The sequence below is a fragment of the Henckelia pumila genome, chromosome 4, assembly GCF_033568475.1.
Source record: "Henckelia pumila isolate YLH828 chromosome 4, ASM3356847v2, whole genome shotgun sequence".
Lineage (NCBI taxonomy): Eukaryota > Viridiplantae > Streptophyta > Magnoliopsida > Lamiales > Gesneriaceae > Henckelia > Henckelia pumila.
In genome coordinates this window covers 155,590,183-155,606,938 of record NC_133123.1, presented here as the reverse complement: position 1 = coordinate 155,606,938, position 16,756 = coordinate 155,590,183, and the positions used below count along the sequence as shown (strand labels likewise).

The 16,756-nt window shown below is 32.4% G+C and overlaps 3 protein-coding genes and 1 long non-coding RNA gene across 4 annotated transcripts; all 4 read right to left on the bottom strand.

The window, feature by feature from the left end:
- Positions 1-186: 186 nt before the first annotated feature.
- Positions 187-1,660, bottom strand: LOC140865902 (presenilin-like protein At2g29900). Its single transcript, XM_073270737.1, has one exon. It carries the CDS (start codon positions 1,584-1,586, stop codon positions 312-314), a length of 1,275 nt encoding a protein of 424 aa, XP_073126838.1. The 5' UTR covers positions 1,587-1,660; the 3' UTR covers positions 187-311.
- A 974-nt stretch (positions 1,661-2,634) lies between these two features.
- On the bottom strand, positions 2,635-6,194 carry LOC140864027 (glycerophosphodiester phosphodiesterase GDPD6). The gene is made up of 8 exons (XM_073267904.1): positions 5,993-6,194; positions 4,969-5,147; positions 4,547-4,730; positions 4,285-4,359; positions 4,070-4,179; positions 3,718-3,936; positions 3,152-3,307; positions 2,635-2,986 (listed from the first exon to the last, which is right to left on the bottom strand). The coding sequence occupies exons 1-8, from the start codon at positions 6,003-6,005 to the stop codon at positions 2,750-2,752; spliced, it is 1,173 nt and encodes a 390-aa protein (XP_073124005.1). The 5' UTR covers positions 6,006-6,194; the 3' UTR covers positions 2,635-2,749.
- A 1,702-nt stretch (positions 6,195-7,896) lies between these two features.
- LOC140864028 (mitochondrial import receptor subunit TOM5 homolog) lies at positions 7,897-9,614 on the bottom strand. Its single transcript, XM_073267905.1, has 2 exons — positions 9,379-9,614; positions 7,897-8,157 (listed from the first exon to the last, which is right to left on the bottom strand). Exons 1-2 carry the CDS (start codon positions 9,463-9,465, stop codon positions 8,080-8,082), a joined length of 165 nt encoding a protein of 54 aa, XP_073124006.1. The 5' UTR covers positions 9,466-9,614; the 3' UTR covers positions 7,897-8,079.
- Positions 9,615-12,445: 2,831 nt separating this feature from the next.
- LOC140864566 (uncharacterized) lies at positions 12,446-15,200 on the bottom strand. Its single transcript, XR_012144284.1, has 2 exons — positions 14,689-15,200; positions 12,446-13,587 (listed from the first exon to the last, which is right to left on the bottom strand). It is a non-coding gene; the product is annotated as an uncharacterized lncRNA (long non-coding RNA).
- Between the last annotated feature and the right edge of the window lie 1,556 nt (positions 15,201-16,756).

Genomic DNA, 16,756 nt, shown 5'->3' with positions numbered 1-16,756 from the left:
TGTAACATTAGGCAATGCTCCTCTCTGTGGCATTACAATAATTACTCAATTCGATCATATGACCTAAATACAGGAAAAAATGAGTATAGATTCGAACTCTAATAATCCAGTATCGATTGAACCTTGAACCATTGAATTCATTGACTACAACTACTGTAAATCGCTACTGTGTTATGTATTCGGAATTTCAGTTGATGGGTAAAAAATGGCAACTATTACTTTTACATATCAAGAAAGGTAACCAATGAAAAAAACATGAAAGCAGACACATGAGATTCCAAATCTATCTGCCCAAATGATATGCTTTATTTCTAGAACATCAACAGGTTCATTGAACATTGCACAACAAAATTTTCAAGTAATAGCCGAGTAAGCAAGTAGAACAACACACCTAGCAAGACAGACACAGGAAGTGCCGGCAGAACCTTCCGATACAGTGCAAGGAGCAACAAGGTTATGCCAAGACCAGCAATTATAGCAAGGTAACATGCATACACCGTCATGAAGTCATACATAGCAGCTCTGCCTACTAAAACACTGTAAAATATGAAGTCACCTAATCCAAGCTTAATCGCACCTGAGGATGCCAGGCCGATTCCTTCAAGCGCGAGGTTCTCACTTGGAGCTCCGTCTTCTGGTGAATTCAATCGGACACTTATTCGATGCTGAATAAGAGGAGCAACAAGTGCAGAATCCATGCTGGGAAACCGACCTTCTTCAGCATCAATAGTATTCCTCTCGTTTTCACTACTTCCAACAGACAAATACGCCCCCAGGGTAGGAGATATTTGATTGGAGCTAAGCCCTTGATTTTCATCCAAACCACCCCTTCCCTCTCTCCATAACCTTCTCTGTGCCACACCATCAATCGTGCCAGAATCGCTAATAATCGGTCGTGCCTCATACACTAAAGCTGGAATTTCTTCATCTCTTGACATAGCTAGCTCTACCAAGAGCCTCAAAGGTCCACCAGGCAGCAAAACTGCGGCAAGATCATACAATGCCATGGCAACTAAAAGTACCCAAGTAGTCCATTCGGGTAAAAGGGTAAACCAATAAGCAACCAACATCCCAATAACAACCAAATAAGTTTGTGTAACAAATATAGCCATTTTCGACACAAACACAGCCAGTACACCAACAACAGTGAAATTGAACAAAACAACACAAAATGTAACACAATCAATCGGAAAGCTGAAATCTTGGATCAAAAGAAGAGCAATCTCGCCGCCCAAGAACCCCAGAACAAGAAATGCAGAGAAACCCATGTAGTATTTCAAGAACTTAGTGCATCTGAAATAGAAAAGCAGCACTAACAGGAAAGTGACCACCGTCACCAAGGCAACAAAGACAAGGGAATTCAAAAGGGCGCCTTTGAATTTGTCCCATGTGGAATCTGAGCTGGTTTCTGCGTAGGCTACAGTGGCCATCGATGAGATTGATAAGCCATTTGAAGAGGAATCCGTATTGAGTAAAGAAACAAGAATCACCACCAAAATCATGCAAATTGAGACCGGCGTCACGATTCTAACGATTTCCTCGCCCAGAGTTTCGAGAATGCTTCTGGGTCTCGGATTCCGATCCATTGGCAGTGTTTGATTTTGTGCTCCACAGCTCAAAAACTTTGGACGAATTCCACAGTCGATGATTTACATGGGAATCCGAATCCACCCACAGGCCACAACATTATTTTTTAAAAAAAATAAAATAAAATTAAGAGACCAAAATCCAAAACACAAAAATAATATTTTTTTATCAATTTGTGTTAAATTCGTCTCATAAAATTGATTTCAAGATCAAAAATTTTTGTTTTAATGTTTTTATTAATTTAATAACAAAATTATTCTAAAAATTGCAGGGATTATTTTATGACCACTATAGTCTTATGATTATACACGAAGAATAACCCCTGCAATTCATACAGTACTAGACCAAAAATTTTTTTTCCCATTTATTTCTAATACATATTTCAATTTTCATATTCGGTATTATTTTATTTATTATTTTAGATATCTACCTTCGTTATTAATTTCATTAACGAATTATAATAATTTTTTATCCCATTAAAGCATTAATGAAATGAGAGTTAAATGATAATTTGTTTTAAAAAAAATGGTTTTTAAAATTTGTGTTAAACAAACACAAGCTTAAATATGTGAGATGAATGGAGTAATAAATTACGAGAAACTTTGGAGAAAATAACCCTACTCATTTTTTTTTAAAAGTAACGTTTCATTGTAATAAATTAGATTGGAGAGGGCCATTTTTTTTTATAAAAAAAAACACAGGGTTAGGGTTAGTTTCATCGGTAGATTAAACGAATTAAAATTTTATTTAAGAAATATTGTCTAAGAAATAGAGTAAATTAACATCCTTATAGAAATTAGGCTTAATAATAAGCACATCGATTGTAGATATCATAATGTGAGTATTTTTCAGCTGCCCAATAATATTTTCCCAACTCGTCTTCGACTCGGGTTTTAGTTGTTGTTTTTTTTCGCATAACTAAAACACGGCATCGGGTTTTAGTGTTCGAGGACAAGTTGAGCATCATTAGTTGGGCAGCTGGAAATTTCTAATCATAATGTATTTATTTACGTTATGTTGTGTTTTTGCAAACTTTATTTTCTCCACCATAGAAATATTTACAAGGGAGGGAAAATGCAAACAAGCTAGTTGAACTACACAAGCTGTAGCTGTGAATGTCAGCCAAAAACAATCGAACAAAATTTTACATTACATGTAACTACTAATGTTTGAACTTTGTGATCATGGATACAATCTTATCTAGTAATTTATAGGCGTCTTCCTCGTTAGACGGGAATGGGGAAGTCCACTCCTGATACTGATGGAGACTGCCTGTGAAATCTGTAAAGAGTCCATCAACACCAATCGTGATCATCCAATACTTGTATTCATTATAAGGGTCTTCACTGAAGTTGAAGTGCAGAAACTGGTTCTCATTCCGGAACGTGTAGGGGTGCACCTGAATCAAAACATCATTTTAAGACGCTTCTGATTCATGGCATGTTCGTAGAGATTGCAAGTAAAGTAACATGAAGTAAAATGAAACGTTTGGCACATATGACACAATCTTTTGAGTTTAGAGATGTCGGTAAAGAATTATTACTGACAAAAAAAGAGTTTGTACCTGAAGATTATGAGCGTGTGCCCTCGCTACCAGATCGGTGGGTGTTTGCAGATAATTATCTGATGCTGTAACAAGGTTATCCTTCCAAGGTCCGATCCCCACAACATATTCTTTGATAAAGTCGAAATATTTATCTGAAGTGATCTCCAAAAATGACTGTCACAACATAAGTTTTTGTGTCACGGCATTAGATTGAGAATATGTACAGATAACAAGAATCTCGAGTTGATACAACCAAGGACATTGGGTTGTGAGTGGACAATTTCATAAAGTAATGAATACACAAACTAATCCGACAAACATAGTAAACATCATGCAATTCTTTGTGAACATGAAAAACTAGTTGATACGCTATATAGTCAAGATGGCCTATGGCCTATCAGATAGAAAATTAACTCAGGAAAATCAGATGATCATTAAAATTAAAACAATTGGTATTAAATGCTTTGGCTTTTGGAAAGAATTTGTGCACAACTTTAATAATAGCCAAACTTTACCCCAAAAATGATATTAACTTGTTAGTATATGGTCAGATGTATAAAAAGGATGAAGTGAAAAGTATAGACCTGATTTGTATCCTGAGTAGGTATCATTGTATCATCAATTAGAAAAATCTTGGGCACATCGGTCAGGTTAGATATATAGGTAAGAGATGTAGGTGCAAACGACTGAACAAAAACAGGTTGTTTCAACCATTGCTTTGACAAATAGGATCCCTTATATCCGTACTTCTTGAGTGTCTCGACAAATTTGTCCTCGAATTTCTTTCCACCTGACCATTTCACCTGTCCAAACAAGATATGTAACCACGGGATGAGTTGACATTCTTCAAGACAAAGAAGTCATCATCAGTTTACCATTCACATCTGTTTCTCTAAGTAAGATAAGGTTGTCGTAAGACGAAAAGAAGGAACTCACATGTTGATTGATAAATACTGGATTTTTTATCTCTGGATATATTCCAACAACTCGTGGTGCATCAAGAGCGATTGAAATAAACTCTTCAAAAGTGATTATAGGAAATTTACCTGCAAAGTGATATGAAACAAATTGCAGGTGTTAAATTTTTTGTTCCGGACATGGTGTGTTTTATATTTCTTTTCATATAATTGTACTACAACATTGGGACTAACCATTATACTGCTGATCCCGAAAATGGTATCTCTGTTTCACTCGCAACGATTTTAACTCTTCTATGGTGAAATCAACTGAACATCATAACAGCAGATATAAAACTTTCAAACCATAAAAAATAAGTAAAAATCAATGATGTGTGACAAGGATGAATTATGGCAAAAGAGCATAGATCACCCTTAAGCTTCACCTTGATCAGATGCGTTAAATGTGAAGAGAGGAATGCCAGAAAAATATCTCCAGTTCTGATAGTGGTCTAACCTGTGAAATAGCCGGTAATATTGTCCCCTTGTACCTCATAAGTCCTCTTCCGATCAGAGAATTCCTTGTGCATAGCAATATCAGTTGTATCATCAAGGTTTACATCATGGAAGCATATAAGAACACCATCTTTCGAAGACAGAATATCAGACTCTATGAAATCAGCACCTTCGTCAATAGCTCGCTGCAAGTTAGTTTATCACAGATATATCAAATATGAAGATGGCATGCAGAAAATATAGTTATCCAACATCGATCAAAATCTCGCCTTAGGATTGGCCTGAGGTAAACGAACAACATTAGCTTTGAACTGGCCATATTCAAATCTCAGTACTATTTCAAAAGGTATTAACTACTACTGAGCCATGACATCGAGCACGATGCATTTGGGATATATTTATGGAAGGTAAAAGGGAATATACCATGTAAGCAGCAGCTGTTTCTTCGGGAATTTCTCCATTCGAACCACGATGTGCAATGTTATATGGACGAAATGTTTGAAGCGGCTGTCTGTTTCTGTCATTTCTTCTGCTGGGAAGAGGGTAAAGTGCTCTTGCCGAGCACCCAACAATCAACAGAAGAAAAAAGAAAGGGGCATGACCTGCAGAGCAATGCAGGACACATTAAAATTAGCACTGGGAACATAAGTACGAGGTGCCAATTTATTTTCTAATTTTGTTGTAGTACTGAAATGAAACTTTTACATAAGTATCAGCTTGAAGCACACAATTACAATACATTAGTTCTTAGTACATGAAACAAGATTACCAACGAGACAAGCATTTTACAGAATTAAACTACAAAACACAGAATTTTTTAGTTATATTAAAATAAAGAGATTTGCAGATTCCTACTATGTTACATTGTGTAGGAGAAAACCCATAATCTTGCTTATCATGAAAAATGCACTTCCAGTCTCAAACTTAACAAGCATGAGCAAAAATTCATGTCAGACTACAAAGCTCAAAACTTTTAACATCCAAACCGACTGCCATCAACGAAATCTGAATACAAAATATCGAAACTCGGATTGATTTGATCAAATGCTTGACGCCACTCTAGCTCAAGTTGCTCCAATTGCATGAATCATCCAATGCTATCAGATTTTCCAACGAAATTTTGAAAGACAAAAATGTCCAAACATAACTCAGTTCAGAGTCTATCGGCACCTCGTACTGAGTTATTATCAGAAAAACATAACTTCACACATTGTTGACACACAAATCAAAATTCAAAAAAATCCCACAAAAACCCAGCTCACCAAAACTTCTAAAGTTCGACACATTCCAGAAAACAGCAACACGGGGCAAAGCAGACGTGACATGTAAACAGAAGCAAAAGCCATATCTTTAAACGAACTAAATCAGGAAATCGTCGTCATAAATCTCTGTAAGAACACAAGAAACATCAGGCAATTTCAAGAAATGCTGGAAAACGAATACTCACAGAAAGAACCCATTGGCTTTGGTGCTGATCCCGTTTTCCTCCTCCCTCCTCTTAAATACAAATTTGGATTCAAATGGTTATTTGTTTCTTCATTATTAAATATGATTACGGTTGCGAAGGCGGATTCTTTGGCTTGGATCTACATAAACTATGCGAATATTCCAACGATCCAAGGAGAAAGCATGCGAGAGAGAAGGCCGTATCAATGAGATGACAGATGAATATAAACCGTCGATATAGGGGGGCGTGCATGAATTGGAGGGCTCTGATTATTTCAGGAATTTAAGCCTTTAATTTTTAGGAATTTTAATTTTTTAGTCCTTGACTTTTTTGCTTTGGTTTGACCACCTATGCCCCATAGGTGATAGATAGGAGCCCACCCACTTTTTGGTGCATGGATAAATTGAAAATCATCGCACTTTTTTAAAAAAATAAAATAAATTATTATTATTATAATAACATTTGAAATTGATAAGAGTTCAACAGTATAGTGAGGTATTTTTGGTAAAATATAAAAATTCAAAATTATTCAGACACGTGAAATTTATGTAGTTTATAGATATTATCATAGATTCAAACAAAAAAATGTTATTACTTATTATCACCGGCTTCATTCAATACAATATCATTAGGAAGGTCTCTGTTCATGTTGACATAAATGTTACTTTAATATAATACTAGTTTTTTTTTTCACGCGATGGATGTATACATAATTTTTTTTTGTTAATTGATTTTTATTATATTTTAGAAGTCACACGATACACGATAAATTAGATATTCAAAAGTTTAAAAATGATAACTATCTAATCTAAAATTTTAAAAATACAAACAAAAATAACGAAATATCATTTTGATAGATAAAAAAAATTCTCGTAAAAAAAAAGATAAGAAAAAATTTAATGACTTAAAAAAGACAAGACCATAAAAAATGATTAATTTCTCTAATATTTTGATTTTGTTGAGAATTAAATTAAGATATAATCGTAGTTTTATCTCAAATTTAATTAATTAATTAAAATTTCTATACAATAATAATATAGAAAGATTTAAAGTTCCAAATACTATTTAAATATTATTTTATACCAAGTAACTGATCATTTAATCAATCGAACGAGCTTCATTTTTGTTTCCAAACATTTACGTCACCAAGCCCCAAGTTATCCCACTTGTGGAGGGATGACTTCATTATTGTATTCTTACAAACTTTGGGTCAACTCTCCAATCTACATATGAATATTTTCATTTACTCTTTTGAATAAAATTCAAATTTAACATTCCCCGGAAATAGCAAGTGCTCTAACGATATATCGACTCATAATAAGAGAAAAACCCCTCAAAATTCATTAAAACCCGGCTTCCTACATTTACAAATTGAAATTTGGATAATCGGAGATAAATTGTTTGCATTATGGGGATCGTTTTGATTGCACGGGACCAATGACTTTGGACCAATAATGGTGGCGGCAATCAAAGTTATGGAACCAAAAAATCTTATATTTATCATTTGTGACTCTCAACATGGCAGATAAAGTTCACACACACGCAAAATATAGATGCATACATGTGTGTGTTTTTGTTTGTGTGTGTGTGTTCTCTTTGACATTTAAAGCTTCGAATTCAGTAACTAAGGAATGGCTCGGGTAATATAGGAGGCGGAGTCCTGTCTGTGAGGATGATTCTTTTCTCCAGGACAATGGTGAACAAATGAAACACTACAAAAGAACAGTATTTGACATCCACAAACCTTCAAATTGGCTCATCACCCTCGTGACGAGGATAGAAAATAGGAAAACCAAAGAGGAATGGGATGTCGACAAAAAGTTGAAAGCTTATATTGGCTCATCACCCTTCACAAAACTTACACATGCACAGCAAATATTCTATGTTCGTTGAAAAAGTCGAAAAAAATAAAATTCCAAAGTTATTCATTGCAATTAAAACTTCATAAATGTAAAACTCGATTCATGAACAGCTGGTCAACAAAAAAACATTGATTTAGAAAATGATTCATGGAAAGTGAAAGCAGAGAGGAAAAAACACGAGCCACCACACTGATATAGCTAGGCACTTGGTAGTGGGTTTCATTTTCATACGGCCATCATATCACCATACTGGCGCATCAAGATAATGGAGCCAGCAAAGAGCCCAAATGCACGGAATAATTTCTGAAATGAGAGAAAAGAATGGGATAACGAGTTATATTAAAAAAACCACAAGGCATCAGAAAGCATATAGCAAAGTGTTTTCAAATCATAAATTCAACCATCAAAACAATACTTGCAAAATAAGAGGGGTACTGAAAATTTTGGATCTATGAAAGGGGTTGATCACATAAAAAGATATTATTTTTGCGAATTTCTTAAAACAACAAATCTTCTACCGAACCAATGGAACAACAAAAATAAGGTCATCCACAAAACTTCAAACCTTTTACACAAGAAGGAAACTGAACAGATGGTAAAGTTGACATTCAACATTATTCCCCACCTTTCCAATGGATTATCTCATTATGTTCCGATCACAAATTTCTTGAGGCAAGTGAAAACCGATTTTCATGGAATTATTGTTGGGGGATTGTCCAGATTGATCACGAGGAAAATAAAGCTGCAGATTGCCTCACAAATTCTCCTTTTTGTAGTTGTCAACCTATTCTTTTTTTTCTATGCATCTCCTTCTAATGTAGAGAATGTGATCTCATGGAAATAGCCTATCCACAAGTTTCCATGGTTTAGATATTTTTATGGTTTGTTTTTATTTGTTCTTTTTCTGTATTTGGTACACTACACACCCTGTTCTTCTAGCAAAAAGTAGTTCTTACAATATGATATCTTCACATTTCCTTCAAAATTAAACAAGCTAAAAAGTTATCCCTGCATCATTTCGCAGGCAAAGGATCCAATATCCAAACATAGCCTACTCGAAAGAGCAACAGCAAACCCAGCACTAGAAGGGGCTGAAATGTCTAGGCGACAGCCGAATGCATTAATCCATTTCATATCTACCTCCATCATCCATCGATTTCACGATTTTCTAGGAGTAAAAACTAGCCTAAAACTAAAAACAAGCAATCAAAATTCGACACTCCACAGATTTCAAAAAACTGAAAAATAGTTCCCCTGTCAATTCAAACAGCCAGACAGCTCATTGAATCACATAAAATGCTAAACAACAATTACTCTTATTCCACAAAACAAACGATCGGATTGAAAAAAACTCATCTGCAGAACATAAAAGCAAAAAGTTCCGCATCCCAGTAATTACGATCAAACTTCAACCGATCGGCAAATAAATTCACGTTAACACTAATTCTATCCCCAAAAATCAATAAATAACTCAAGCACTACAAGACATTAGAGAAGCGATATAATAAGGTGATTCGAAAATACCATGTTGAGCTCCCATTTTTCAGGGTCATGGACTTGAGAGTGCCAAAAAGCTTTGATATCCTCCACCGATAACAGACGGTCCGCCATCAGAACACCTTCTTCCTCGCTTTTTCTGCTACCCACGGCGGAGAAATCTCGGGGGTGTGTGTTTTCACTGCGTGTCGATGTTAGGGTTTTGGATCGGGGTTTAAGGGAGAGAATCAGAAATAAAGGGGCCTGAGAACACAAATATTACTTTATACACCCCTCGTCCTGAATATATATAACAAAAACTAGGATGAGTTAATTTTAAGAAACGAATATGTAATTTAACATATTTTATAATACAAAATTTACATTTATGTTGAAATATTATTTTTTTTACTATAAATATAAATCAAATAAAATAATTTCATGAATATATATCTTTTCAATGTCGAGATATTCAATATATATATAGATTTTTTTTCCACATAGACTATAAGGATATGTTAGTAAATTTACATACAAACTTATTATTTTTATCTATATTAAGTCATTAACAAAATTGTTTTACGTTTTTCAAATATATGTTTACATGATGGGAGATACTGTTCAATTCGTATGAAATATTTATTGCAATTATGATTATAAAAAAGTTTAAAATAGACCTTATTCAATTTATAGTTTGAAAATAAAAGTCAAATTACATAATCTCCAATACATTTTTTTTTGAATTTTCCAATACATACTTATAAACACCAAAAATGCAAGTTGTTCTCTATCTTATTATTATCAAGACAATAGTATATTGTCAAAACATAACTGAGTCGATTGAATGTGTGAAGCTCGGGATCAAAATCTCAAACACAAATCTGACGAAAGTCTTTGTTGTTTGAGCCTGTCTAATCTTTTGCAGGCTTATTTTGCACATGTGATTTGCATATCGCTAATTACGTACTTGAGTTTATTCTTGTTAAAAGAGTAAAATGTATTTTGGTACATGAACTATTGGTAAAATGTCATATTGGTACATAAACTATTGAAAATGGCTTAATTGATACATGATCTAACTAAAAGGTTAATTTTACCCTTAATATGAATTAATATTATATTGATTAATTTTAAAATATCATATTTATTAAAAATTAATATATACATACATACATATATATATATATATAATGATAAACAATTATCAAGTCAAATTATACAACAAATATTGTAATATATTGTTATGATAAAAATATAGATCACGAAGTCTGTTAACCTTGTGTTTAAATGATTGAAACAAACATATTCATCATTTTAGTTTTTCAATATTTGATACAAAAATTTTCGACATTAAAGATTAGATCATGAAAAAACAAATCTCAAAGAAAAAATTTCACTCATTGTCTCGATTTACGTAGTTCTAATAACCCAAAATTTTTTCACTTGATTAATAATTTATAAATTTATACTTTTACTCGCACTTGAATTAAATATTAATAAATAAATATTTATTTAATTATATTTTATCGTTATTAAATATATTTTAGTCCTACATGCATATGATTTATTTATTGACTTTGTTGTTTTATTAGTATATAATTTATATCAATTTTTTTAAATGGATAATTATTTACATTGATAGAAAAAATATCATTTCATTATATATTATTTATATTTTAAAAATATAAATAATTTATTAATGAGTATTTTTAGTCATACATGCATATAATTTATTTATTGAGTTTGTGGTTTTATGTGTGTATATATATATATATATATCAATATTCTAAAAAGCGCTAGGCGGTGGCTCGTCGACTAGGCGGCTGCTTAGGCGGGGTCTAGGCGGTTTTTTTTTAGCCTAAAAAAATTAAAATTTTGAAATATTTACGAGTTCCACTATGGAAAATAATTTTTATATCTTATGTTTTTTCAGTTTTGTGTAAAATTCTTTCAAAAAATTAAAATATCTACTTTTAAGTTTTTTTTATTAATTAAAAAAATTAATTTTTTTTTATTTTTTCTTAATGGGTAAACCGACTAGGCAGTAGGTGGCCTAGGAGGCCCCCAGGCGGCTGAGGCGCCGCCTAGACGGCCAATTAATCGGGCGACGCCCAGAGCACCGCCCAGGCATTAGTCGAGGCGAAGGGTCGCCGCCCAGCGCCTAGGCGGGGATTTTTAGAACATTGATATATATATATATATATACTTTCAAGTGCCTACCATGCCCACCAATGATGTGGCACTATTTCATTGGATGTGATAATGATGTGCTTTCAAGTGCCTACCATGCCCACCAATGATGTGGCACTATTTCATTGGATGTGATAATGATGTGATAAATTGTAGGTCCAATAAAATAGTGTCACATCATTGGTGGGCATGGTAGATGGGCACTTAAAAGAAACTATATATATATATATATTAATTTTTAATAAATATGATATTTTAAAATTAATCAATATAATATTTATTCATATTAAGGGTAAAATTGACCTTTTATTTGGATCATGTACCAATTAAGCCATTTTCAATAGTTCGTGTACCAATATGACATTTTACCAATAATTCGTGTACCAAAATACATTTTACTCCTTGTTAAAAAATAAACTTTAATCTATATATCATAAAAGTTAGTTCAAGGAGAAATTTGTCCCAAATCATATATATTATTCGTCTAACTCCATCCTAAAAAAAACTCAAAAAAAATATAATTTTTCAAATCATATGTGAACTTCATCCAAGTCACACACACATATATATATATACAAGCAACCGAGGCACATGCCTTGCATGTGTATAACGAAATATATAATCCTTGGGTCAAATAAAAGGGAAATGCTATGTGTACATGGAGGGTTACACGTTGGGTTGTACACTACACATGAAATTACAAAAATATCCCTCCACTTTATTTGAAAAAACTCTTTCCAAAATACATTTATGTAATTTCAAGTGTTATGTGTAACCCAACGTGTACATATAGCATCACCCCAAATAAAATGGTACATTTTGTCCTCAATTTTTGTTCGGTATCCATACCACGTCAAAGCCGTACTTGGACAGCGAGTTAAGAAAAATTGGCAAATAATAAACAACAAAATCAATAAAATTACAATAAAACAAAAAACTTCAACAATTGATGGGACATACCGTACAATTTGCATACTATCCTAACTCTTAATAAAATACAAAGTGAAGAAAGAAATAGAAAGAGATTATTATAAGAAGATATATAGATTCTTCAAGGTCAAGAGTAAGAAGACATAAATGAGTATCGAACATAAACTGTGCAAACCTGCATAGCCATGGACCTTACCCACAACCAACTTACCTCAAATCCGCCAAAGTATACAAAAATAAGATGTGCGGCGGAAACCAAATCACAATATAAATGCATAGAAGCTAGAAACACCTCCAACTCATAAAAGCGTCAAAATGAGATAATTTCATTTGCAAATATAATAAAGATTTAACAAAGGCCATGCTTTGAGATAAAACATCATTGGACGACAACACTAATCGATGAACTTAATGGATCAAAGCAATTGATATCAATGAGAAGGAAAAAAAACATAATTGGAAGGTACTGCTTTGCATATGAAGAGCAAAAAGAATAATCTAAACAATGTAATTTTAAATTTTAAGTATATGAAATCAGTCGATATTGCACTAAAATATATTATAGACTAAATTAAATTATATCGAAGCACTATATCATTGAGATGCATAAACTAAGTTATGATTTAAAAAATTTAAAAAAATAAACAAAGATGGATGCCTATAAACTTCTGAAAACATTTTCATTTCATCTTTGTAATCCATCACAAATTATAGCACTTGAAATTGAATTCCACTGAACAATCTGTGAAAAAAACATGATGAAACTACGAAAAATGACTATTTCAATTGAAGAAAGCAAGGACACATGATTGTTGTAGAGATGAAAAGTGACGAAAGAAGTCGAGGAGTGTGGTCTTCATTACGAAATTTTAAAGTATCAACAAAATGATCATACATGTGTTTCAATCGTAACACACAATGAATATACAAATTAAATTAAATTTTACAATTGGGCGACTAATAAATCATGAATCAATATCGATGAAATTAAGGAAAGATAAACTGAACCTCAAGTTTTTTTCTCCTAAAGTACGCTCTTCGATTTTTGCTCCATCTACCAAATTCTGCCTTTTTCTGGTGGCGTTCTTTGTCCAAAGAAATATTTGCTTCATGTGCAGAAACCTTTTTACAAACCAACTGAACTCAGAAAGCACAAAGGTAAGAAAAATAGAAACTGAACACAAATCCTAAGATCAAACAACAAACATATACTGAGAAAATAATACATGACCCTCTCAAAAAATTCAGTGAGCGCTCTCGGAGCTTTTGAAGCACATGAAAGCATACTGCAATCATACTTTCCACTCACATCTCCTTTCTGAAACTTACACACATTCACGCATTCTACATACACTTCCAAAATTTGAGAACAAAAAATAAAAAAAAATAAATTCTCGATCAAACATGCCAAAAATTAACTTATTCGAAATCAACAAAGTCCGACGAAATCAATATATTCACAACAAATCAAAGTATTAAAAAGAATATTTTTCACACGGCCAAAGTTCAAAAAACCCCATTAAAAATCCTCATCAAACAGCAATAACTTATCCAACACCAATAAATTCAAAAAAAGAAAAAAAAAATCCATCCAACCACGAAATTCAACAAAAAAAATCCATCAAAACATTACAAAAGAAAAATCAAAGGCACAAAGCAAAAACAATTCTTAAATTTTAAATTCAACATATACGATAATTGAAAAATAAAATAAACACTGGACAAATCTTTGATGAAATCTAAAGTCAAGAGCCTTCTCGGAAAATAACTAATTCGAACTCGATATCGGCACTGGTATAGAAAATAAAGTGAAATGTGGGGAAAAATTCATAAAGATTTATCAGTGTAAAATTTTGTCACACCGTTCTTGAGGGGTTGATTTTTAGCCAATCCATTTGGTTGAATATGAAGCAAGGATGCGAAAACTTGACCTCCAATTATAGTCTCCTTTAAAACACAACACAGTTAATAAAAATTACGATGATTAATACGGCACCAACACAAAAAAAACTTGAAAATGCAAGGAATCCCAATTTACCTTAAAACTAATTGAAAATTTTGAATTGTAATGATTTCGAAATAATTTTTGAAACTAAAACAAAGAATCCAAAAATTAGCACAGAACAAACGTGAAAAAAAAGAATTCCAAATTTACCTCAAAATCGAATAGAAAATTTCATTGCGACAGTTTCCGAATGATCTAGAAAAAGCCAGAGCATTGTTAAAATAGGTGCTTACCTTTACAGCCGATGATCCAGAAAAAGACTCAATCCAAAGGACAAACAGGAGGATAAGTTAATGGAACTATTCAGTAAAATCGAGATCCGAAAGATCCTGAAACCTAACAGTAAACTGAGGTAGCATATCGGAAAATCGAAAAATCAATCTGATAAAAAGAAACAGATGGGAGGTTGATTAAGTTTATCGGCAAATCGAGAAAAAAATAAACAAACGGAGGGTTGATTAAAAGCTAGTTAATAAGAAAAATTGGAGTTGTTGAAGATGTTCTTATACGTCGATCCGGTGGAGTTGATTTTGAAACCCACTGCATCAATCGTGTTGGAGGGCCCTTTTATTGGCAGAGGTTGAAAAATTTTCAAAGCGGACGAAGAAACAACCACCATGGTTGATTTGAGATCGCTTGGTTGCAGAGAATCTGAACTAATGGTTTGAATGGATAGAGGAGAAAATCGAAGAAACTGAAAAGAGGAAAAAGTACGTGGGTGGGTGTTGGGGGCATTTTTAGGTTATTAAAAATCAGACCAAAACACCATATTTAGTTTTTACGTGGTGCTCAAACTTAATTAATAGTAAAAGATATCTACTATTTATTATTATTATTTTATAATAGTTGAGGGTATTAGAAAAACTGTTTTTGGTGTGCCATGAACACACCAAAAATTCTTTCTCATTTTGCTCGTCTCTTATTTTATAATAGTTGAGGGTATTAGAAAAACTGTTTTTGGTGTACCATGGACATACCAAAAATTCTTTCTCATTTTGCTCGTCTCTTAAGTAAATTTATACAAAACTTATCCACTAAAAAAAACTCAACAATGTAAAAAAACATAATTATTTTATAACAGCTACTCTTATTAATGTCAATATGTCATCACATCCGTTATTTACTTCAAACACTGAACAATTGGATTTTCGATCCACAAGTTTTATTATTTTATAATAGTTGAGGGTATTAGAAAAACTGTTTTTGGTGTGCCATGGACACACCAAAAATTCTTTTTCATTTTACTCGTCTCTTAAGTAAATTTATACAAAACTTATCCACTAAAAAAAACTCAACAACCGTAAAAAAACATAATTATTTTATAACAGCTACTCTTATTAATGTCAATATGTCATCACATCCGTTATTTACTTCAAACACTGAACAATTGGATTTTCGATCCACAAGTTTTATTATTTTATAATAGTTGAGGGTATTAGAAAAACTGTTTTTGGTGTGTCATGGACACACCAAAAATTCTTTCTCATTTTGCTCGTCTCTTAAATAAATTTATACAAAATTTATCCACTTAAAAAAACTCAACAACCGTAAAAAAACATAATTATTTTATAACAGCTACTCTTATTAATGTCAATATGTCATCACATCCGTTGTTTACTTCAAACACTGAACAATTGGATTTTCGATCCACAAGTTTTATGTATACTAGTAAATTTGGCACATGCAATCGAAATATTTTTTGCTACGATCACTTTCTAATTATTACTTTTGATCAACATGTTATTGTGAAAAATCATTTGAAAAATTAGAAGTCAAATAAAAAATATGATGAAATTGAAAATCCGTGAGGATAATTGGAGTTAGTGTCTAGTAAGTTAGTTAATTGATGTAGTTTTTTTGTTTAAAAAAATGTGGAAGGAAACATGGGTGGATAGTGGGGTAATAAGTGGAAAGATGAAGTAAGATTGGGAGAATGAGGAATAAAATATTAGATGAAAACAAATACGAATGTGTGAAGTTAAATGATAAAATGGTTAAGAAAACATAATGTCTAGATATTAGACTAAGAGAAGTGGTTTCTAAAAAGCTCTCAACTTTTATAAGATACTATATATATATATATATATATGTTATGTTACGCACGCAATGCATGTGCTACGGTGACTAGTATATATTGAGATATGAGGAATATATAACCATAGTTGAAAAAAAATACAAATATAATAGTATTAAATGTTGTGAAAAGTAAAAATTTATGGTAAAAACTAAAAACTCTAAAACTCAAAATATATATCAAACCAAACACTTATAAAATCTTCTCTCTAAACTTGTGTTATTTCT